The following is a 24,340-nucleotide window of genomic DNA, read 5'->3' as shown; positions in this document are numbered from 1 at the left end:
GATGCAATGCTCGATGGGTACTTGTGGAACTGACAGAGACGCTTCTTGTTGAAGCCGTCCCAGATGTTCACGTGGCCGTCACTGTCTCCCGCCGCAAATGTGTTGTACAAGTTGTGGAATGCGTTCACAGTTGCGTTCACAGGGTAGATGAGCTCGATGCCATTGCTGTCTTTGGCACGGTGGCACTTGAAGGCGTACTTCTTCTGCACTTCGGGGTTTGGATCCAAGTATTCAATAGCCACGCGCCCTGTGTAGAACCATACAATCAGCAACTTGATGCAACAAGTGAAGCCAGGACAGACAAGAGGGTCAACCACTGGAAGTACAGTGAGAATTGCCCTTCCTGTTGTGTTCATTATTCTGACTGCTCTAAGTTCTCTCTCCAATGGATAGACAACTTGGTCGAAATGAAACAGCCTAATACATCTTGCCACCAGAAAACAAAGTTAGGCAAGTTGATTACTAAGAGGCTTATTATACTTAGCTAGTACAAGCTAAGCGCCCTAATCCAATGTTTACACAAAAACTCAGTGGCTTAGGCACTTAGCTGACGAGCACCACACCACGGTTTCAATGCTCATATGCATTTAGCTAGGGACAAAAACCTGATGGAGCATTTAAGCCCCGCCTTCAGGGTATGATGTGATAGCGTAAATGGTCCCTTCAGTGGCCTAGGGTTTTCTTGGCATATCACTTCACAGCCATGGAAACTATTCGTTCCTTCGCCATCATGTAAAGCTTAACCTACACTTAAGAATTCCTACGCCATCATGTAACGCTTAACCTGAACTTAAGAATTACTTCGCCATCACGTAACGCTTAACCCACACTTAAGGATACAGTGCAATAGCATTACTGATACCTCTCGCACAAGTAGTCCTTCTCTGTCGCCTAGGTTCTACCTGCATGCCCAAGTATGCAATATTGGCCATTCCCTACTTTACATTTATTGAACGGAGGAAGTCCTCCTACCGATCCTGGCACAGTGTAGGAGCGGTTAAGTGATGTGCCACTGCCACAGAAGGTGGCTATGTTTGGAATAGCGGCTGTTTCAAACACAGCCACTGGTGGGGTTTCTGAGATCCAGGTTATGATAACGTCACAAGGTCCCGTGACTTAGTGACAGGAGGGCCACCGGAATTTTTTCTCTTAATGCCGACTACACTGACAGCAGCATTTATGCATTTTAACAATATTTTGTTAAAATGCATGAATGCCAGTACACATTACAAAACTGCCGGTGGTCAAAAGTAACCTGGACCCCGCAGCAGGGCATCCTTCAATGTCCTCTGTCTAGCTTTGGAGCATTAATTGGCAAGTATTATGTACTTTCCCACGACTTTTCTTTGAATAACAAATAAGGAGATCTGGTGCAAAGCCCACAGTTTGCATTTGTAACGCCTTGATGGATGCACAGTCTTTCTGTGTCAAGCTACAAATTTGCAAAGGACGTCGCCCGACAGTGAAGCAAGAGAATTACGTTTTGCCCCAAAAAATAATTCATTAGTACAAGAAAATGATAGCAGACTGCCAATAAATTTCGACCACCTGGGGTTCTTTAACGTGCACTGACATCGCACAGTACATGGGCCTCTAGAATTTCGCCTCCATCGAAATTCGACCGCCGTGGCCGGGATCGAATCCGCATCTTTCGGGTCAGCAGCCGAGCGCCATGACCACTGATTCACCGCGGCAGCAAAAAAAAAAAAAAAAAAGAGGTGCCGTTTTGGAGCTCTCGGGAATAATTTCGACCACCTGGGGATCTTTAACGTGCTCTGAAATCGCACAGCATATGGGCGCATTTTTGCATTTCGCCTCCATCAAAACGCGGCCGCCGTGCGGCTGGATTTGAACCCGGATACTCGGCTCAGCGCCGAGCACGCTCACCACTCATCCAGGACTTTAATTCTGCTATTCAAATGCGCCTCGTGAGGGCAGTAGTAAACGTTCATCGTGTAGTCAAATTAATTTTAACAACTTTTAATATTACCCTCTCGGGGCACTAATTAACGAGTGTTTCTATTTCGTAGTCGCTGCCGAAGCACCCAGCTCGACTGTAGGAAGCTAGCTCAGCCTGCTTTTCTTTAATGCGTTAGCATTAAAACAGTGCTGCGAACAAAAACCTGTCTGTCGGCTTGTGCACGGTGTCAGTGAAAAAGGAGAGTAGGCGGCGCACGCAGCGCGCTGCAATTTAGCTGCAATGCAGCCTCGCATGATGTCGGTCGGCTCACGCGGCTCTTCCGTGGCGTTCGGCGCTCGGGCACCGACGGACACGTGTCGCGCGTTCCAAGAGTCCCGTAGTGTTTTGTGCGCAAAACTAATGCTACTGCGTTACTGTTACACGAATCCCATTGATCGCACTTCGTTCATTTTAATTAGGTGGAATTACAATGAAACATGGGATACATTCCAGTAGTGGTTTGGTTTATGGGGATTTAACGTCCCAAAGCGACTCAGGCTATGAGAGACGCCGTAGTGAAGGGCTCCGGAAATTTCGACCACCGGGGTTCTTTAACGTGCACTGACATCGCACAGTACACGAGTCTCTAGAATTTCTCCCACAAAGAAATTCAACCGCCGCGGCCGGGATCGAACCGGCGTCTTTCGGGGCAGCAGCCGAGCGCCATAACCACTGAGCCACCGCGGCGGCTCGAGTAGTGCAGCAGGGGGCACGGGGATCAGTGGAGGAAAAGAGAGAGGGGGCCTAGATGCGCATTAGCCCAGGGCCCCCACTTTTCTTAATCCGGCCCTGCCCGGTGTTCACCAACGAGTATCAAGATCTGACAGCTCTAAGGAGTGCTTGAATTTGCTCTTGACCTACTCCCGCGGGGCTCTAACAGCGCATCGAGAACATGGAGCTTACCAGTCCGCGGGTGACGATGTATGTAGGAAGCCAGAGGATGGGCACCGTCATGAGGATCTCAATCTACACCTGCAGGGTGGGCGGGCTCGCCGAGAACACCAGCAGGTCCACCGCGGTGGCCACCAGGGCACCGATCACACCTGCGTCATTCACGGCACCATGAAGGATAATTTTACCCGGCTCCCCACGAGTAAGCCTGGAGTGTTATTGCGATGGCAATAAAAGTGTCATCGGGGAAAAAAAAATTGTGCCATCGGTCATAAAATTATACCGCTGGCCGCAGGAAAACGACGTCACCAGAGCGAATAATTCCCGTTGGCTGGGGGAAATGACGTCACCAGACCTGGTCATTCTCGTTAGCTGGTGGTAAGAGACCTCACCAGACCGGGTCATTGGCTGAAGGAAGGTGACGTCACCACGCCTGATAATTCCCATTGGCTGGAGGGCAGGGACATCACTAGACCGGAAGTGACGTCACATCCCTAAATATATCAACAGCTTGGTTTGGTTTATTGGGGTTTAACGTCCCAAAGAAACTCAGGCTATGAGGGAGGCCGTAGTGAAGGGCTCCGGAAATTTCGACCACCTGGGGTTCTTTAACGTGCACTGACATCGCACAGCACACGGGCCTCTGGTATTTAGCCTCCATCGAAATTCAATCCCCGCGGCCGGAATCGAACAAGCGTCTTGGGTCAGCAGCCGAACACCATAACCGCTGAGCCACCGCGGCGGCCCTCAACAGCTTCTAATGCTATCGAATTAAAAGTCAATGTAATTAGGTGTTCCTGTGCATTTTTTGCCTTCGTGACAACATCTGACTGTGCGAGTATATAAACGGAAGTGCGGGGTGTCGAGTGCTATCACTTCACCGTAACGGACCACCCACATTACTTTTGCGGCGAATACTGCAAACTTATTATTCTATACCTCAAAGTCTTGCTAATGATTTCGCCGTTAGATTATTTCGCACGCACTAAATTTCGTAAACCGAAAATGCAGGTCTCTATAAGGCAGGTCTCTCTATAAGAGGAAGGAGCGCACAGAAGGGCACGTAAACCCCAAGTACATGGACTGTAGTAAGTGCCCGTGGTGTCCATGCGCCCACCTCGCATGGACACCACGGGCTGTGGTGTCCATGCGTTACCGTTTTAATGTAGAGTTGTCAACCGAGTACCGTGATCTAAGGGTATACCTCCATTCTTAATCAACTTAAACGTTGGAATTTATTTCTCAGCAGGCTACAATAGGAAAGAAATGGTCGAAGTACTGTGGCCATCGCCTACGTGCACAACGCTCTCGCCATCTATTTAGAGCTGAGGAATGCCGGTAAGGTTTCTTCGAAGTTGAGCCTTTGGATGATGAGCTTTATAATGTATACTTTCAACCAACGTTTGGGGATGGAACTAGGCCGTTAATTCTGCCCAGAAATTCTCCCCTACAAAAGTAGGATTTTCATGGGCCTGCCTATGGGTAAGAACTATCCTGCCTATGGGTGAGAACTATTCAGCAGCCTATAAACTTCTCTCTGGAGCACCGGCCAATGGCAATTACCCGTGCATTTACGGAAGAGCTATAACAAACCGCCGTCCTGAAGATCGCTAGCCTAACCACCAGCGTCCATCCTGCACCCCGATTAGAAAGGTTATAAAGCTGGGCAAGTTGGTCAATTCACTGTGATATACAACGAGACAAGCCAGGAATAGAAAGGAAAAAAAAGGACCATATGGTACTTCCGCTGTGACGTTTCCTATTCACTGCACCTGTGGTTTATCGCATCGCATCTCATATGAACGGCGGTCCTTGCGCAAGATTTCATCAACGTTGATAAACCCAGCTGCACATTACCCGTCACGGACGGTTTCCCCAAGGCGGGACCGAGAGTTGAAAGCGGTTTGAATGCGTGCGCACTTCGTAGTCCAGCTCCAGATTTAGGTCAATTACGGCCGCTCAGTGCAGATCGACCTGAGTTATACCCCCGTGACGTACAGTGCTTCCAGCCCGAATGCAAATATGGCAAGAGGTTGAAAACAAGAGCAAGAAGTGGGCTTGGGCAGGGCATGTAATGCGAAGGGAAGACAACCGCTGGTCCTTAAAGGGCCACTGCCCAGGGTCCGGACATTTTTGAAAAACAAGCCCACTGCATAGATGAGGCATCGAAGATAACCTCTGCAAAATACTAGAGCCATGCGCGCCCCGAAAAGCTGCGAAAATTCAAATCAAAGCCCGTTCGTTCTTTCCTTCCTTCAAAAACGGGCCCGGCCCACTACTCTGCACCCCGCTGACGTCAAGGGGGGCTACTTTCGCTAAAGGCACTCCATTGGTGCATCGTTCTGACTGACGGGAGAAGGTTGGGCGTAGCCTTGGCGTCGCGTCGTCTGCACAAGGCTTTTCGCAGCGCCTTCTGTTCTGGCTCATGCCTACAAACCCGCATGAAGGAACAAAAAAAAAAAAAGCTGCGGAGGGAGCGTGCGGCGACAGCCTTGAACCCTAGCCATAAAAAGTAAAAAAATAGTAAAACTGAGGGAGTTGGCAGCGAAAACGATCACGGATGCGGCAAGCGCGAGCTTTCGTCTTCACGGTCTGTCCTCCTTGGTGTTCGGTCCACAATCTGGAAGGGGTCGAAGATGCAGGACCGTAACTTGGTGAGCGTGAAAAATTAACGTGCTTTTTAGCCCCTCGCATAGCTGCCGTGATTAAACAGGACAAAAGAAGAGACGCGTTTCGACCCCTTTCCCAAACGTGAACCCCAGAGATCTCCGCGAACTCCACCGAACGAGCGGGGCTGACTTCTCGACATCTGCAACCATCGAAATACCAGACCCCTTACAGCGGCGCTTAGCTACAACCAGTCGCTGTGCGATCTTATTGCGGAAGTTCCCGCGCATTTTCTTTTCTCAGGAGTCTAACCTTACATTCGATTAGCTATCCCAAAACGAGTGGGGTTCTTTAACGTGCACTGACATTACCGCAGGTGGTCGAAATTTCCGGAGCCCTTCACTACGGCGTCCCTAATAGCCTGAGTCGCTTTGGGACGTTAAACGCCATAAACCAAACCAAACCAAAACGAGTGGTTCCGCAGCGGCTCCAAAAGTGGTCCCTCAAAGAAGCTCCCTGCGGAATACCATACACAGCAGCTACCCTAGAGCGTCAAACGAATTCCCCAGTATCGCTTCAGAGCATCCCACGTGTCCCGTAGTGGGTCCCTAATTTTAACGCGATAGCTTTAAGGCTCCCGTTCCCCAGATAATTCGCCGCCGTCGTCGGCGTCATGAGCGAAGAATCCCAAGAGAAGCAGCCTAGGTGGGCCGACTAGGTCACGTGACCGTGTGTCGTCATCCCAATCTGCCCACCGGATTATGAGCAGGCGGACCACAGTGGTAGGTGGCAGTTAATTTAATGATAGTTTGCGAGAGGTTGCTCGGGAAGAGCAACCTGGGTCGCACAAGACCCACCGGTGGCAGCACGAGCCATGGCAGGGCAGTGAAATAAAAGGTAGTGGAAACGTAGTTAACCCTTACTACCTGTGTACTATGTTCCTACGACCTTGTTCCTACCTCAAAAGAAAATTAAGTAGTAACAAGGTAGAGACTTCTGCTGTTACTACGTTTTTTGGCAGTCATTACACTTGTACTACCTCATTATAACCCTGGTAGTATCCATTACTACGTTGATCTGGAAATAGATGATAGGAATATGCACACGTATGTACACTAACATTCCTGGTGACATTGCTACTCAGTGCCCCATGTTTTTATATAATGAAAAGGGTTTCCTGAATGGCAGCAAATCTAACAATCTAGCAAATGTTACTGCAGGTAGTTACTGTTGCTACCTCTCCAGAGGTAGTAAATGTTACTACCTTCCAGTTACTACGCACAGTTACTACATAGGTAGTCATATATGTGACGGTTGTTGCTATCCCAAAATGTAGTAACCTCAACTACCTTTTTTTTTTTTTAGAGTGTGGCGCATCGCTTAACCGTTGCACCACTGCACCAGGAGTGGTGAAAATCCAGAGTGACCAATTCCGCATATACGGGCATTCACTCATTAACGCTGTCGCATCATACCCTTAAAGGGATACTGAGGCGGTTTTCGAATCGGCTAACCTTCTAGGGTTTTGAAGTAGTGTCATTGCTGATCACGTCTGTGAAATTATTTTTTCGATTTTGGCTAAAACAGTGGCGCAATCACCAATTAAAACGCGATGTTTAAATTTCCCGCGCCCCGCGCGAGCGCAGGAGAGGGGAACAGCGGAGAGGGAAACCTCGTCCATGTCGGCCTGCGTGACGTCATGTTGAGGAGCCGGGGATGCTTCGGCGCACCCGAGCGCGCTTTCAGCGCGCGTTGTTTCTCGTGCTGCATGCGTTGTTCCTCGTGCTGCATGCGTTGTTCCTCGTACTACGTGCGTTGCGACGTACAAAGCGTGTCAGCCGACCTTGAGAATCAGATTCAACAGGTGCTACTCTGCGTTCGTGTCCACGAACAACTACGACCGCGACTGTGTCGTCTTCCACTGTTTTCCGCAAGACCACAAGCTCGCAGCGCAACCGCTCGCTGCTGTGACGAAGAGTTCAAGCCGACTAAAGCAAGCTTACTCTGCTCGAAACACTTTCGTAAGAGCGACTACAGGCAGAGCTTGTCCTAGTGTGATCTCTGGAGATTTCTGTCGAAAAGGCGCGGCTGAACCATGACAGTTCCATCGATTTCCTCGCGCATAAGAGGCGTGTCACCATTCTGAAGAAGCGCCTCTTTTAAAAGTAGAAACATGCTCACTTACCCTGAAGAAACCTTATAGAGGCTTAAGCATGTGTCGCTCTCCTCAGCTTAGGTGCGGCCAGACCACCTGAGACGTGCTCAGCAAGGCTCGGTTAGTGATTTTATACTCGGTTCGACGTGTCCAAGCAAGCAAGCAAGCAAGCAAGCAAGCAAGCAAGCAAGCAGAGCAAATCACAATAAAGCAAAGCAAGCAAGCATCGAAGCTCTTCATATGCGGCATCTCGTTTAATCCTAGCTAAGCAATTAAAATGAAAGCGTTCGACGTTGATTTCGGATGCAAATTTATGAGAGAAATGAATGCCAACCGAGTTTTTGCAAAAAAACACCGCAACCTTACTCGGTTTCTTCATCAAGTTGTGGCAGCGGTCGAGTTGCAGCTAGCTTGGCTTTTAAACACACATATAGTTGGCAACTACTTCACTGAACCTAAACTGCAAATCTAGGAAGGGCGAACGTTTCCGAGGCAGCGATTAATATTTTCTGGCATCTGCTGAACGCGCCAGGAGTGAAGCGTATTTGTGCGCGTATTTGGCTTGGTTTCCAGCGCACCATGATTGCGTCACTATCTTGTGGTCGCATGCCTCGCAGTGCTTGGCCACTGCGCTTCGCTAATTTTGACACCAACTTTGTGCTCCTTCATCGTTCACTTGAAATACTTTCTTGCCCCAACCTGCAACGCCGGGTACTGAGAACAGGATTTACACAGTGCTTTGGGCCTTTTCTTTAGGATGACGCTCTTCCGGGCGAGCCAGGAGGCGTCCGGTGGTGGTAATTGACTTGAGTATTGTTCGCACCCCTTCCTTTCCGAGAGAGAGAGAGAGAGAGATAACTTTTATTTTTCAGCTCAAGTCCGAGCCTTCTTATCTGCCCGTTTGGTGGGCGTTATTTGTGGGGCCACGTGTCCCTTGGATGCGTCGGATGTGGGCGGCGAGGAGCGGCCAGAGGGTGGGCTGCAGAGAGGTTGGTGGAGCGGTCCATCGGGCCCACGTGAGGTGAAAGGGGGGAGGCAAGGTATGCGAGGAAGGTATGGTGGGAGAGTTAGTGGCGCGGGGGCATAACCAATATGTATGAATGTTTGAGGGGTGCTCTCCGCACACGATACAGGCGGGTTTGCCCGGTTTATGAAGGATGTAGTGGGAATACAGTTCGCAGGGAAGGGAGTTAGTCTGTGCCTGTCGAATTAGAGTGGCGTCAGCACGGCAAAGGAAATGGGAGGGTGACGGAAGGGTTCGTCGCATGTGGCGCAAATTGCGAAGGTGTTCGCGGCGGTCCTGTCGGTGTGTAGCGCGGTCTGCCTTGGGATTATAATGGGCTGGCCAGGCAGTCGGAGGGCCCGGTGGTATTTTTTCACGGGCCAGAGCATGAGCAAGCTCATTCTCCGGTATACCTTGATGACCAGGAATCCAGTCAAGGCGGACATGGAGCGTAGGGTGGGCTGTTAGGTATTGCAGCAAAGTGTCTAGGATATGGGGAGGGAGTTTTTGAGATTCGAATGAGCGTATGGCAGCCTGAGAGTCTGCACGTATGGTAATGGTGGAGGAAAGGTGGTCTTGAAGCGTAATCGCCTCTGCTATGGCCAGCGTTTCTGCGTCGGTTGAGGAGGGCACTCCTGTGTGGAGATGCGTGGAGGTGCTTCGAGGGCCGACTACTGCAGTAACTACTTGGTGCTCGAGGATATGGGCATCGGTATAGTAAGTGTCGTGGCCCAGTGCGGGTAAATGGTTCGCCAGTGCTTCACGCCGCCCGGTATTTATCGTTGGAGACATGTGGCGTGGAATGGGTTTTACAGTAAGACGCGGGAGGCTTTTCCACGGGGGAGCAGATGGTTGAAGCGAGGGTAGTTGGGAAATGGTGTGTCCGAAAAGGCTGAGGAGGTCTCTGCCTTGCTCGGAGGTAGAGACGGTGTATCTGGGCTCGGTGGTGTGCTGCTGCGCGTTCTTCGAGGGAGTTGAAAATGGCGGCGTCTGCGATCAGAGCATTTGCGGCGTAGATGGGAACTCCCATGGCTAATCGAGTGAAGCGACGCAGAGACGCTTCCAGTTTGCTTACTTGAGAGGATGTGAGGCGTTGATAGGGGTAGGCGTACATGACCCTCGAATAAACGAGTGCTTCTATAACTCGACAGAGTTCGTGTTCTCTGAGTCCATGCTTTTGACGAGATATACGGGACAGCATGTGGCGAATTTGGTTCAGTTGTTGCAGGAGTTGGCTAAGCCACACGTTGCACTTGCCATCTTGTTGAAAAGTGAAGCCAAGGATCTTGATGTGGCTCCGTCGGGGAATAGGGGTTTGCGCGAGAGAGAGTTGAATGAGTTCGCGGTAGGAAGAAGCGGTTTTTTGAGGAGCGTTAGAAACCACGATGTATTCCGACTTTTCGGCGGAACAACTCATACCTATGCGGCGTGCATGCTCCTGAACGACGTCGAGGCCTTGCTGCAAAGTGGATTCTAGTTCCCCGGCGTTTCCTGTGGTAGACTAGAGAGAGATATCATCCGCATATATAGCGTGGCGTAGGCAGGAATTTCAGCGAGTTTTCGGGGCAGTTCTTTCATTGCCAAGTTGAAAAGCATAGGTGAAAGAATGGATCCCTGTGGTGTACCTGCGGTGAGGGGAAAGGGGGCGGAAGGTGTGCCGTCGGGGCCAATGATTCGGAGGGTCCTGTCTGTAAGAAAGTCTTTGATGTAGTTGAACATGCGGACCCCAGGCCGAGTGTCTGCCAGGTTGGTGAGAATTGCGGAGTGGGCGACATTATCAAAAGCCTTTTTGATATCCACGCCGGTCAAAACTCGAAGCTGTGCGCTGCTTGGGAAGGCGTACAAATCCTCATAGATTTGCCGTCCAATGTCTTGTGTGCATACGTGGGCGCGGAATCCGACCATAGTGGGAGCAAGACAGCGATTGGTATGCAGGTGCCATTCGAGGCGGGTAAGGGCCATCTTCTCCATCAGCTTCCCTAGGCAAGAAGTCATGGATATAGGTCGGAGGTTAGTGATGAGCGCAGAGGATTTTCCTGGTTTCGGAATCATAATTACGTGTGCCTCTTTCCACGCAGCGGGAATTTTCCCGGAGCGCCAAACAGTATTAATGATCTGAATAAGTTCGTCTAGTTTTGAATCGGGGAGGTTACGGAGTATACCATAGGTAATTTTATCTGGGCCGGGTGCTGTGTTTCGCTTAAGGGAGCGTAGAGCAGCCTGAAGTTCGGCGAATGTGAAGTCAGAATTCATTCCTTGCTCGTCTGCTTCTTCTTCGGTGTAAGGGTATGACGGGGAGCTGGCAGGAGAAGTAGAGGATGGGTAAAATTGATTTCGGATTTGCTCAGCCAGCTCTTCTTGTGAGACGGAGAGGGCCAACTGTAGCTTTTGAAGTGTGTTACGAGGTTTACCCTGTCCAAGTAGAGTGCGCATAATGTGCCAGACTTTTGGAGTGTGGAGTCTCTCGACCATGTCATCGCAGAGCTGAAGCCAGTTGTTTGTGGCTATAGTTGGTCAGCGTATTCTTGGGCTGCTTGCGTTAGTTCAGCAACTTTTCTTTTCAGTGCGTGGCTAGATCTACAGTTGCGCCAAGCTTTTATGGCCCGGCGACGTTGTTTCCATAGCCCAAGTAGGTGTGTGTCAATGTATGGATAGTCGGGAGATCGGTGGATATGTTTGGTGTGTTGGGAGACGGTCTCCATAATGGCGCTACACCATTTTTCGGGGTCCTCGAGTGAGACTGATAAGGAGTCGAGGGCCGGCCGAGCCTTTGGCCAGTCTACGAGCATAGTGGGAGGTAGATGTGTTCCGGGTGGTCTGGAGGGTCGCTGGGACGTGAGCGTTATCTGAAGAATACAGTGATCACTCCCCATCGTGTCACCCGTATTACTCCAAGAAGCGCGGAGATCGCTGCGAATCCATGCAAGGTCGGGGTTTGTGTCGGATTGTGCTCCACATCCTAGACGTGTAGGCATGAACGTGTCATTCAGGAGGGTGAGGTGATGAATACTGGCGAAGCGGTCGAGTTTTCGTCCGGAGGCTGAAGTACGGTCGTATCCCCATGCAGGGTGTGGGCAGTTGAAATCACCAAGAAGGACGAAAGTAGTAGGGACATTAGAGGCAGGGAGGGCCGTAGGCAAAGGTGGGGTGCTGGTTTTAGAGTCGGAGGGAGTCCAGTAGCAGTTTAAAATCGTGATACGGTGACCCTGATAGGTGGAGTGTGTCAGGACATGCTCTTTCGTCCCGGAGTTGAGGTGGGATGTATCTTCCTGAATGGTGCACGTATCGTGCGCCGTATGTATGTAACCGTCAAAATCGGCGGAGGAGGGGGCGTTTGATGTCCTTTTCTCTTCATGACTATACTTGGCTGAGTAAAATGGTCGTAACCTGGAAGAGAAAAGGCACCGTGCGTTTCTTGCAGTGCGATGACGTCTGGGTTAACGCCAGTAATCCGCATGTGTTGCAAGAGGGCATTTTTCTTGCGACGAAAACCGCGGCAGTTCCACTGTCAAATAATTAGAGGGTTTTGGGGTGGAGATGTGTGTCGCATGATATCACTCATCATGCGGGTCTTCCTCCATGGTGTCGAGGTTAGGCACAGGAGGGGCGCTTGCGCGCTTTCGAGGGGGAGCATTGGAGTCTGTGTCGGGAGAGCATGGGGCAGAGGACGCGAGGGAGAGGAGATGGTGCTCTAGTTGCTCGACGCGAGCCGTCAGTTGTTGTAAGGCCAATAGGACGGGAGCAAGGGATTGCTGTATGAGAGCAATAGCGTTGTCGGTAGGGAGGGGTGAAAGTGGAGTAGGTGTGGAGGGACGTGAGTAAAACCGGTGTTGGAAGGACGGGGGAGGGGGTGCGATGGATGTGGGAGATGGACCGCTCACCTGGTGACTTGGTGGAGTCTGTGACTGCATCACGGAAGCTTGCGGTTTAGTAGAGGAGGTGGAGGTGCTGGTTGCCGCACCAGAAGTGGTGGACGGTGGCCGCTTGGCAGAGGGCTTGGTTCGAGATTGACTTCTTTGCGCGGTCTCGTGCCCCGGGATGTTGCTGCTGCTGTTGCTGCTGCTGTTGCTGTTGCTGCTGCAGGAGAGCTGAAGGGCCTCGTAGCGGTTCGAGGTAGGCAGGGGCGGCCAGATGGTCGCGTCGGCTTTAGGGGGTGGAGGGGCGGCGCGGGCGCGATGGCGTCGTTGGGCGCGGTGCCACTTTAGGACTGCAGCGTCGGCGTCTTTCCTTGCGGGGCACTCAGGATGAGACGGTGTGTGGTCTCCCTTGCAGTTCCAGCAGTGTGGTTCACATTCATGTGGGGTAGTCGTTGGGTCTTGGTCAGGAGGAAACGGTTGGCTGCAAATCGAGCACCGAACAAGGCTAGGCTTGTTAGGACAGACGTCGGCACGGTGCCCTATGGCGTGACAATGCGTGCATTGTTTGCTGTGGGGCTTTTGCGGGTAGACGCGGTACACTCCGCTGTAGAAGACGGCATAGCGTGGTAGACGGGGCCCTTCGACGGTGAGCAGAAGTTTGTTGGTACGACCGAGACGGCGGGCGCTTAGTAGTCGGGTGCCGTCAACACGAAGGTTAGCGGCAAAGTCGTCTTCGGTGAAGTCCATGGTGATGCCGTGTATAACACCACGGGCGTTAAGGGGGTCGTTAGCTACGTACGAGGTGACTTCGTACTGTGTGTTGTTCAGTGAAACTTGCTTGAGTTGGAGCAGCTTGTCAGCAGCGGCTGGGCGGTGGGTATCGATGGCCAGGATGTTTTGCGAGGTGCGGAGTTTGATGTAGGTATTGTCACGTTCAGTCTTGGTTAGGCGGGCGGAATCCATGACGGACCGACAGAGCACAGGGAATAAAGTGTTGCCGAGGTTGAGGTGGTTCGCAAATTTCATGACGATCGTGGCTGCGGTGGCTTGCCGGGGCGCCGCGGGAGCACAGTGCTTGTGATTCAGCGCCTGGGCTGCTGACTGGCTAGGCGAGCTCCCCGCCGTTCCGGCTGCGAGCATGCTGGCGAGCGCGGGGGGCGTTGCCCCGGCGGTGCAGATGTAGGCTTGGCTTAGCGCGCCCGGCGTGGGCGGCCAGCCAGATGCTGATGCGCCAGAAAACGGCGCAGAACGCTTGGAATTTTGATTACCAGGCGTACAGGCGATGAAGTAGCACTCCTATAGACCGGTTGGTGGCGATCCGAGGTCAGGAACCTGGACGTAGACGTGATTTTGCTGGAGCTCGGTGTGCGCACAGCCGATCACGGTGGCGCCCTCCCTCCTTTCCGAGAATACGAGCCGATGTTGTGCTGTATCGCGTCTTTGACGCTGGCGTATGCTTGTGCTAGGCATAGAATTTTTTGCTTGTGTCTTTTTTGGTTTCAGGCGATACGTGGAATGAGCAAACTGTAGTATCCTTTTCTTCGGTGGTCAGTAAAAAAAAAAATAGTCGCCGTATTCGCTGTTACAACGACACGGAAAGCTGCGATCTGCCCCCAACGCAGCGCCAGATCCGCATCGGAAGCTTCTCCAGTCCTCAAAGTGACGTCACGACCTCTCTTGACCAATCACGGGCGGCGGCGCGCCGCGCGGCGTGCCCCGCGGCACAGGCCGCATATTTCGGCTAAAAAAGGCAATTCGCGCTTGTTTTTGCCTTATTTGGATGCGATATTCCAGCATACAGTATGGAAAACTATAGGATGCCGCTGCCAGCCCGATTTTCAGAAAAAGTGCTTCAGTCTCCCTTTAAGGCGGACTTTAAGCGTGTCCCTTCAAATTTTTTAAAACGTTCCGTTTTGTCCATTGCCTTTCCGCGGGTTTCCAACCCACAGAAACGCGGGTACGGCGGAGCGGACGGCGGTGGCCCCAGCGCCGAAAATTCTCCGTGGAACTCCGTAGTCCAGAATTCGGGCACCTCGCTCGTGCAGCAGCGCCAGCAACAGCTGCAGCAGCAACAGCTACAGCAGCAGCAGCAGAAAGGCCCGTCGTCGTCGAGTGGTGTCCAATCGGGCGGCAGCGGTCCGTTGCCGGTGGAGGTGGAAGAGGAACGCCCACAGCAGGTGGTGGAGGGCGTGTCCAGCCGGCTGCTTCCTCTGCTCATGGCTGCTGGCCTGGTAGGCGGAGCAGCACTTGGGTTCGCCATCCGCGCCACAGACAACCCCTGGACCAGCCGACAGATCATGTACGACGGCTTCCCCGGTGAGCGATAATTCTACGCTATCTAATGTTTACCACCAACTGCACTATCAAATGCTTATCACCAGCAGCACCATCAAGTGCTGCTGGCCAGCCGAATTATTTCATTTCATTTATTTGGACACGCTTGCAACCAAATCGAGGGGGCCCAGGTTATAGCTGCTATTTCGCATTGCAGTGAGGAAACCCTAGACCCTCTTACATATGAAATGCTGTGCTATGGAAAGTGGCATGATCAAGTACCATTGGCAGCGTCATTGTCGAATGCTGTTCACCGCGCAAATGACTGATCCTATTACCACTTTTAAATGTTACTGACAGCGACGCCAGAAATCTTTGGCGTTAAATTCCACGTAAGCAGCCCAAATGCTCCCTAGCTAAGGTGTGGTCAGGCTCCGCAATCACACAGCTCCGGACCAATTGACTTATGTGAACGCTCTGTTTAAACCTCTTTTCATCCTCTGCCCTATCCTGTACAAAAAGTTGGCACATGCTGTACGAATGAATGTTTGTATGTATTCCCCCCTGCAATTATGCCTTCATGGCGCTGCAGAAATGTAAATAAATAAATAAAATACCTCGAAGCACAGGCGACACGGGCGTTTTCGCGATGTGGCATGGTGGCGAGAATTAAAATTAAAATTAGTTTTTGAGGAAAGGAAACCGAGCCGTAAGGTGAGTGGTCTAAATTATTCCAGAGCCCTCCACTACGGCATCTCTTTCGTCCTTTATTCTCTCGCTCCTTTACGGCGCTGTTCGTCTGCCGAAAGCTCCTGCCATATCCCTCAGCTCATAGCTGGGGAAAGATCATACGCAGTGAAGACAAGTATACATCGCAGATTGGATCCTCGAGGTCGCCCCCTCATGGATGTGGAGGCCACCTGGGACGAAAGTGGGCTAACGACGACAGAAAAGCCGAATAAAGTTTATTCCTCCTCCAGGTGCCCGCCGACATGCGAGACAGATAGTCGAGGCCCATTCACACGAGTCGCAGTAATCGACATGGGGTTCCATAGCGCACAACAAGGAAGGGACACAACACGAGCGCGCTAATGTTAGCGCTCGTGCTGTGTCCCTTCCTTGTGCGCTATGGAACCTCACGGAAGTTTGAAATCTTAGCTTCCCTGACGCCACGTCACACCGAGCTTCACCGCTCTCATCCAGTGCTCTGAGGAGAAGCCCAAAATTTAATCGTCGATTACGTCGCCATTTTTAACGCTAGCGCTAAAGCACCTTGCTACGCATAAAGTTAATATGTTGCTACGCTTTACCTACAGCCCACGTAGATTTGAATCCTTGAATAAAGCGAAATTCTCAAAAAGTGGTGCAGTTGGCCTTTGAGTGTTCTAAAACTTCCGCCTGGAAGCGGAAAGTTGCCACGATCATCCGTGGTGCCATCTCACGCTGAATAACAAAGTTTAAATTTTTACTCTTTTTCCGTATCTCTTCCGCATTGTGCGGGGGTGGCGCCACCGCAGCAGTTGGAAAGAAGCCAACCACAGCCAGCGCGGCTCCAACAGGCGCCCAAGGCCGAGCAAGACGAGCGAGCAGACAGCCGGCGGTGTCAGAATCTTTTAACAGCGAGAGAGTGTTACTCTGTGGTAACGCGCCTAGACGTCCACGTGTAGCTGCCTAAAAGACCAAAGAACCGGACAAGATGGCTGCACGACTTTGCTTTGCCTACAGGACAACGGTAATGCACTGTTCCGCACTTCGCGGCCATCTGTTTGCACGGGAAATTAAGCTCGAGTTGTGCGCAGTATCGTACGTTCACACTGTGTGATGTTGAACATGTGGCAGCGCTCTCAGTGATGGCGCAATGCCGCGTTCGCCGTAGTATCGCGCCACTGATTGAACTCGATTTCACTTTCAGCTCCTGCACAGATTTCCCGTTCGCGGCTATGCGTCGTCTAGTGTGGTAAGAAACGAATGCTTTCGTCGCGCAAATGCTGCGAGTCGGGAAACTGCAAAGTTGACCATTCTAATAATTTAAAAAAATACTCTCCCATAGCCCACAACCAAGATGTTCATCAACGGACAGTTCGTCGAATCTAAGACAACCGAATGGGTCGATCTCATGAATCCGGTAGGTATAGCATTTTTACTTTTTCGCTCAATTTCAGCTGTGATGTGTTGCGATTAAACTTTCTCCCCTTGGTTGAAAAACGTTGCGAACTTATTACCTGCTTTTCAAGTTATTAAAAATTGTGAATGAACTTGGCCTCTTATCGAGATTGAGATAACAGTTGCTGTGCATGCAGGTAATGATTTTCGCTGGAGACTTTGCCTTTCGTACACTGTAACTTTTCAAGGTCACGCTCTCGCAAGCTAAGTTACGGGTCACTTGTGCGATTCGTTTGCAGGCTACCAATGAAGTCGTAACCCGCGTGCCAAAATGTACAAATGCCGAAATGGAAGCAGCAGTCGGCGCCGCAAGGGAGGCTTTCAAGACGTGGTCCCAGACGTCAATTTTGACGAGGCAGCAATCGATGTTCAAACTACAGCAGCTCATTAAGGAAAACATGGTAAAAGAAAGGAGATGTTGTTATAAAGTTTGATGGCACAACTTTACATAACCTTTGTGCAGCAACGACTTGCGGCCAACATCACAGAGGAACAGGGGAAGACGTTGGCAGACGCCGAGGGAGATGTGCTTCGGGGCTTGCGTGAGTATGCTGTGCCAAACGAAATGGAATGGTGCTTTCAGTCTATGCCTCCTACCATTTCGCAGAGGTTGTGGAGCATGCATGCAGCGTTACGTCACTCCAGCTGGGTGAGACCCTGCCGTCCATCAGCAAGGACATGGATACCCTTTCTTACCGCATTCCACTTGGGGTTTGTGCCGGTATCACACCGTTCAACTTCCCCGCCATGATTCCTTTGTGGGTAGGTCCTGCTTGCTGTACTTGCCTTTAACCTGTGAAAGTGATACCCTTCCCCTTTGAGCACAACTAGCCCTTTCGATGCAGATGTTCCCGTTGGCCATAGTGTGCGGAAACACTGTTGTGATCAAACCTTCAGAACGAGACCCAGGGGCCACAATGATTTTGATGGAGTTGCTCCAAAAGTGTGGAGTTCCAGATGGGGTTGTGAATGTCTTCCATGGAACACAGGAAGGTTGGTGGCATGCTGGTAATCATCATTGGTACGCAGTCTTATTGACCCGATGTCTAAACTTTTGCAGCGGTCAGGTTCATCTGCGACCACCCCGACATCAAAGCAATATCATTTGTGGGATCTGATGTAGCTGTAAGTTCTTTTCACAACCAAACGTAGCTACTTGTAAAAATCAGAATTAGTTGTGGAGTACTGCTGCTGACCTGGATTTTGTTGAAACTACCTCTCTGTATGTAGGGCAAGTTCATCTATGAACGAGGCTCTAAGAATGGAAAGAGAGTGCAGTGCAATATGGTAAGTTTGCCTTTATATGCAGTTGTAGGTTAATGTGCCGCATGAAGAGAGCAGGGTGAACTAAACTATTTTACTGTCATTGTGATATGTTTCACTGTTCGGAGAGAACTAGCTCAGCCTGAGCTCCAGTACTATCAAAGTAAATTCATTGCGAATGCAGGAATCCTCTCATGAGACAATATTTGCATCGATGTTGGTGAAATGTGGGTGAAATTTTAACTCTGGTGACTGATAAAATTGGAAATTGTGATGTGGACAAATAGTGTAAGAAGATTAACAAAACTCACAAAATTGTGAAAGTTGCGAGAATCTTGACGTATGTTGCTTCGTAATGAATGCTCATATTACAGTATGTGTGCCCTGCGCATATTTAAATGTTGTGACTCTTGGCAACATTTCACAAGAGAATAGAGGACTTATATAAAAATTTCATATCCATCACCTAGAAGAGTTTAAGCTTTACCTTCAAGAACAAAAATGCTGCCTGAACAGATGCCGTGCTGTATCGAACTGTTTGAACAGGAAAGTCTGGAGTTGTGCTGACGCCAAAGCTCCTTTTTAATTGCTCCATTTTTTTTTTTTGTAACCCTTCCTGTGGCAAAGCATTTGTTGGTTTTGCATTTCCTGCACCAATAGTGTGGATAAAAATACAAATTTTCACTACAAAAATTTGGAATACGAACTGTTGTGCAATGAACTGACATCGGTCCATTTTCAGGAGCCATACCAGTGAAAAAAGACAAGTCTAGAGTTACTTGTGTTCTGTCATTACAAATGCACCCACGTGGCTTCAGTTTGAAGTTATACGGTTTTGAAGCTGCCACTTCAGAAATGGGAAGTTTTACAAACAAAAGTACATGTTCTCTGAAGACTCATAATTATGACTTCATTAATAAAAGTTTTCATTGAGCACCCACTTCCCCTTTAAACTTCTAAAGAACTGAGGCACCATGCCTGCGATAAAGCCAGTTGGGTCATTGTAAATGGCAGTTAATCACGGGTCACACTGCTCGCAGGGAGCCAAGAACCATGGTGTGATTATGCCAGATGCAAACAAGGAGCACACGCTCAACCAGCTGGCCGGCGCTGCCTTCGGGGCGGCAGGACAGAGATGCATGGCCCTCTCCACTGCCGTGTTTGTCGGGGAGTCCAAGGAATGGATACCTGAGCTTGTGGAGCGGGCAAAGAAGTTGAACGTAAACGCCGGCCACATCCCTGGTGCTGACCTGGGTCCCGTCATTTCTCCAGAGGCCAAGAAGCGAATCTGTGACCTTGTTGAAAGTGGGATTCAGGAGGGGGCTAAGGTGCTCCTGGACGGCCGTGGTATTAAGGTGCCTGGCTTCGAAAAGGGCAACTTTGTGGGACCCACCATCCTTGCAGACGTGAAGGTGAGATTTACCACATGTGCAAACATTTGTTAATTGCTAGGTGTACTTAGCAGCACCTTCGACAGTTGCATCCTTGGATTCAATCTGAAACAGTGCTAAACAAACTGAGCCGTTAGCAGACAGGACAGGAGCCGTATTCATAGTGAACCACCACATTACATGTATGCGTAATTGTGTCAGTCATGCCATGCACTAGTTGTGTCAGCACGTTACCAGTCAGCAATCCTTTCAGGAAAGTTCACTCATGAGCACATCTTCATTGTCATTTGACGTCCAACTGACAAGTGTTTCTTACAAAACAAGTTGTGTCGAAATAAGGAAGTATTCTTAAACGTGCTCGCAGATATAGGTCATAGAATGAGTGTGCTCTGTGTAAAGTAACTAGGTGATGGTATTTGTCAAGTGCAAAGAGCAGTGTGCTTACTGACACTATAACAAGCACTAATAGTTTACAGGCAAATTATACGAAGATCTAAAGTGGCAGGAAAACCGTACAAAGGCATTCTTTTGTTCTCTGGTGTTTATCGTGCGTAGCGGTCGCATTTGGACGCTGCTAGGCTTGGACCTCATGCGAAATCCCGCCAAGTTGGCTTTCCCACATACCGCACTTGATGACATCATTGATAAGTGACAGCCTGTGGTTTTTTGTTTGATCCTTCCACAATGCATGAGCTCGGCCATCTCGTTTTGGGCAGCTGTGATGCGTGGGAAAGCCCACTTGTGGAATTTCACATGGGGCTCCTGAAGGAGTGCTGGTCGAGTTGGTGTGTCACCAGCAGGGGCAAGTGATCATGTACAGTCTTTGTCAAAGGTAACCAGGCTGCACGTTTTTCTTCTAAGTCGTATATTAAAGTTATTATACCAGCCCTCAAGCTCTGAATCTCTGTTTGGTAAGAAGAACCCCCTGTTCTCATCTTCAAAGAACTTTTCAATCTTTAGGGAAGCCGTGAGGGCTCTACTATACAAATGAGAAGCAAACCATGGAGCCTGGTTACTTTTGACAAAGACTGTACATATCCCGCCTATTCCATGGTGCATTGTAGTTCGTAAACCTCTGATGTGCTTGTAGCAGAAGTGACAGCAGTTGGAGGGCCCATGTTGCCTAGGCCAAAAAATAGCCTGGCTGTGTAGTTCCACTTTCCGAACTACGCTGCCAGCCTACGGCGACAGCAGACATTGGCCGCACATTCCTCAGCTGTCTAGACCCAGCTGCGCGTCACTTTTGGACGGCGACTGGCATGTCGCTGGTAATTTGTTTTCCTTCTAGTTTTGCTGTTCCGACACCAATGTGCATGGCGAAACTGCGCACTCGTTTCGAGGGGCGGGGAGGCACAATTCGGGCATTTCTTAGTCCATTGAAGTCTGAGGTAATGCGGGTTTACTGCCCATGATGTTATTTTTGGTTGCCAGTTGTGTTAGTTCATGTATTTTATTTTGTCACTCATGTGGCACGACCAGATTACAGGTTGCATACTGTTACTTTTATGCTCTTAATTAAGCAGCATACATTTCTGTGCGTGTGAGTGGTGCTGAGTCAGTCTGCATTCATTAAATTTCAGTTGCTAAGATGACATACTACTAAAAAAAAAAAAAAGCGAAACAATTTTTACCTATTTGTCTTCAAAATTTTTTCATATCGTACGGATGCTGGATATTTGAAGGCATTTGTTTTTCCTTCATATTAGATTCGTATTCAGAAATGGCAATATTCTCACATTCCCTGTGATAAAGTGTGTTGCTGCTAAGCTGGTAGTTCGCACTTCTCTGCCTTTCTTGCATCGTTTGGAAATTCGCAGCAAGCTGTACATGAAGGTTCTCCTTAAAATGCTTCATATTGGCTGTTCACCTTGTCCAAAAATGAACAGCCACATAGTAGTGCTAGTCAAACTGTCTTCAGCAGTGCGCCGCGCTCAAAAATTGCCCCCGTTTTCACCTCGTTGCTTTGGTATAAAATTGGAGCTGCAGGTTGATATTCCAGAATGAAGTTCTGCCACCAAAAAGGGAACAACTAACGCGGGGCAACATTTGACAGTGATGAGTTACTGTCTCTACATAGCAACAGCAGTCAGTTTACTTCAGTGGGGCACCCTGTAGTAGCTGCATTCAGTCAGTGACAATTTGTGTTGTGTTGCTAAAATAAACATACTGTGTGGAGATCATGCCTGTGTTCTCCTTTGCGAAGCCTGCACTAAGTATGGATACTTAGTCAAGCCCTTCCAGAATTGACGAGAATGTCTGCTGGAACCTTTTTGTCTCTTTTGTAGCCTGACATGCGCTGCTATCGGGAGGAGATTTTCGGCCCTGTGTTGCTGACGCTGAATGTTGACACCATGGACGATGCGATTGCTCTCATCAACTCGAACCCTTACGGCAATGGTACTGCCATATTCACCACCAACGGTGCCACTGCAAGAAGGTACACCCAGGAGATTGATGTGGGACAGGTAAGCCTATCAGTGATTAAATGGGGCAGCATTTAGCCTTAAAGCCAACAGCTGGGCAAACTAGGTTAAATGTCTCTGCGTGTTGAGGTATTTTTCTTTTATATACAATATTTATTGTCTCGGAGCCGCCGCGGTGGCTCAGTGGTTACTATGGTGTTTGGCTGCTGGCCCAAGAGACACGGATTTAATCCGAGCTGCGGCAGTCACATTTCAATAGAGGCAAAATGCTTCAGGCCCGCATACTGTGCGATGTCAGTGCACAGAACCCCAGGTGGTCGAAATTATCCGGAACCCTCCACTACGGCGTCCCTCACAGCCCGAGTCGCTTTGGGACGTTAAACCCCACAAAATCAAATTATTTCTCGGGGCATAAAGGGGATATGTAATGAATGAATGAAAAAAGGTTGGCCGATCTAATGAAGTCCCTATGTCCAGAGAAAAAAAATGCTGCAAGCATTTGGCATCAGGTCTATTCGTAACTGGTGTCACCATCACATCTTGATTAATCCTCATTTATTTATGTTGGCCTGAGAGCCTTTTCTAAGTATAAATACAGTCACAGTGCGTTGCTTAGTTGCCGTTTTCAGAAAAAAGCAAAGATTCTAACTTTTTTTTTTTTTTTCAGGTTGGTGTGAATGTCCCCATTCCTGTACCACTGCCTATGTTTTCGTTCACTGGATCCCGAGGATCATTCCTGGGTGACAACAACTTTTACGGCAAGGCTGTAAGTACATAACAGTGACTCTGCTCTCACACTTTTAGTGAGCTCTGCCTAATGTGCCTTGCTTCCGCTTTGCAGGGAATCAACTTCTACACACAGTTGAAGACAGTGACTCAGCTCTGGCGTGCACAGGACTCGACACACGCTAAAGCCGCCACTGTATTCCCAGTCATGCGCTAAAAATGTACAGTCATCACTCATCCTGCAATAAACTTTCGTACAAAGTGTTTTCAATAAAGGGCTTCCATGATGTAAAAGTGGCCCAGGTGTTTCACACCAAGGAACCTGCTTTGCGCATCACGGCAGTAGTCCTCATGGCCTCGGCAGGTGTCAGGAACCAAATACTAAGTTGCAGGGAAATATAAGAGTTATTTTTCAAACTATGCACAAGACACAGATCTGCATGACCACTTCAGACGCTACAGCACAAGTTCACTGTACAGATGCTTTCTGCACTGCCTTCCTCGCGGAGTGGTTAGAATTGTCACTTTACAACACTTTGAAGACAACACACACATTGTACGGTTAGTACTTTTTTTTTTCTCCTAAAAAAAAAACAAACAGCTTCACAAACTCTGATTTGTACTGACTGCCCAGCCTAGCTCCATTCTTTCTGCGCTGTTAGCATGAGGCGTGGGACATGGCGAACAGTCACTGTCAGTATCATGTCCCACCAAAAGAGAGACCGGAGCCGCACTGTCTGGCAGTAGTAAACTTTCTAGTTGCTCCTATATCATACATAAAAAATGGCATTGTGTCTAAATTCTCACAATATACAAGCTGCACCGTCCGATCCGAAAAAGTCCCACACGGACACCAGGCTTCTCCAGCCTGAGCTGTCACGCATGTGTGTGGAAGGGCACTGTCCTTATGGCCTCGAGAGAGTTGCTGAAGATTGCTTTGAGGTACTGTGACCAGTCTCCAACATGGGAACATCCATGGTGCCTGGGAGTGGTTGGATCTAACACATAAGGCGAGAGAGAGGATGTGCCACACGGTCGCGTACTGCCGCTATTCACTTTGCATTATGCACCCTGGATGCTCCCCGTCATCGCTAACTGGTCACGGTACACAAAAGCGTCTCCGGCAACTCCAGGCACTCGGATCTTGTGCGTGCAGGGTGGCACGATGTCTTGTCCGACGGAGTGGCCCGTGGCTAGGAGCCTGTGGCACTGTCCTGGTTGGTAAGCCAAGCGCTAGGCACCCACTGGGGCTCTCGCTCCAGAATGGCCACCTCCTTGAGCAGCTCGCTGTAGGCACGGTCCAGGTCAGAGTTGACGATGACCATGTCGAAGTAGTGGCCGTAAGTCTCTTCCATCTGACGCGCCCGCTCGATGGTCTCCCGCAACTCCTCCTCTCGCACGGGGACGCCCTGGCGGGCACGGTGCTGCCTGAGTTTCTCCAAAGACGGTGGTGCCACAAAGACCACGTATGGCTTCAGGTCGGAGTGCTTCAGCATCTTCAGAGACTGCCAAAGAAAAATGACAACGAAGCCCTGAAGCATGCCACAGCAACTGCAGTAAACTTCCTAGTCAAATTGGACATAGCCGGTTACATACAACTCTCGAAAGGCATCACTTAACACTGTGG

General features: G+C 49.8%; 3 protein-coding genes and 1 pseudogene across 7 annotated transcripts in view; 1 reads left to right on the top strand and 3 right to left on the bottom strand.

The window, feature by feature from the left end:
* LOC149332397 (mitotic checkpoint protein BUB3 pseudogene) overlaps nucleotides 1-2,914 on the bottom strand; it is a 3,115-nt pseudogene extending 201 nt beyond the window's left edge.
* Nucleotides 120-15,440, bottom strand: LOC149332396 (uncharacterized). Its single transcript, XM_089557323.1, has 3 exons — nucleotides 12,498-15,440; nucleotides 2,864-3,003; nucleotides 120-247 (listed from the first exon to the last, which is right to left on the bottom strand). Exons 1-2 carry the CDS (start codon nucleotides 13,611-13,613, stop codon nucleotides 2,998-3,000), a joined length of 1,122 nt encoding a protein of 373 aa, XP_089413449.1. The 5' UTR covers nucleotides 13,614-15,440; the 3' UTR covers nucleotides 120-247; nucleotides 2,864-2,997.
* LOC149332395 (putative methylmalonate-semialdehyde/malonate-semialdehyde dehydrogenase [acylating], mitochondrial) lies at nucleotides 14,653-22,977 on the top strand. Its single transcript, XM_089557322.1, has 14 exons — nucleotides 14,653-14,789; nucleotides 16,265-16,479; nucleotides 16,660-16,704; nucleotides 16,798-16,872; nucleotides 17,150-17,311; nucleotides 17,374-17,452; nucleotides 17,518-17,672; nucleotides 17,756-17,903; nucleotides 17,971-18,035; nucleotides 18,141-18,197; nucleotides 19,214-19,585; nucleotides 21,850-22,029; nucleotides 22,655-22,753; nucleotides 22,829-22,977. The coding sequence occupies exons 2-14, from the start codon at nucleotides 16,444-16,446 to the stop codon at nucleotides 22,928-22,930; spliced, it is 1,575 nt and encodes a 524-aa protein (XP_089413448.1). The 5' UTR covers nucleotides 14,653-14,789; nucleotides 16,265-16,443; the 3' UTR covers nucleotides 22,931-22,977.
* sdt (MAGUK p55 family member stardust) overlaps nucleotides 22,524-24,340 on the bottom strand; it is a 48,387-nt gene continuing 46,570 nt past the window's right edge. For all 5 annotated transcript variants that reach the window (XM_089557319.1, XM_089557317.1, XM_089557318.1 and 2 more), the window contains one exon: nucleotides 22,524-24,218. In XM_089557319.1, the coding sequence (XP_089413445.1) occupies nucleotides 24,019-24,218 (200 nt within the window). In that variant the 3' untranslated portion in view covers nucleotides 22,524-24,018. The remainder of the gene's footprint in view (nucleotides 24,219-24,340) is intronic.

The sequence above is a fragment of the Amblyomma mixtum genome, chromosome 8 (genome assembly GCF_055824585.1).
Source record: "Amblyomma mixtum isolate Tamu chromosome 8, ASM5582458v1, whole genome shotgun sequence".
Classification (NCBI taxonomy): domain Eukaryota; kingdom Metazoa; phylum Arthropoda; class Arachnida; order Ixodida; family Ixodidae; genus Amblyomma; species Amblyomma mixtum.
The sequence above is the reverse complement of the archived record's forward strand: the minus strand, read 5'-3'. Positions and strand labels throughout refer to the sequence as shown.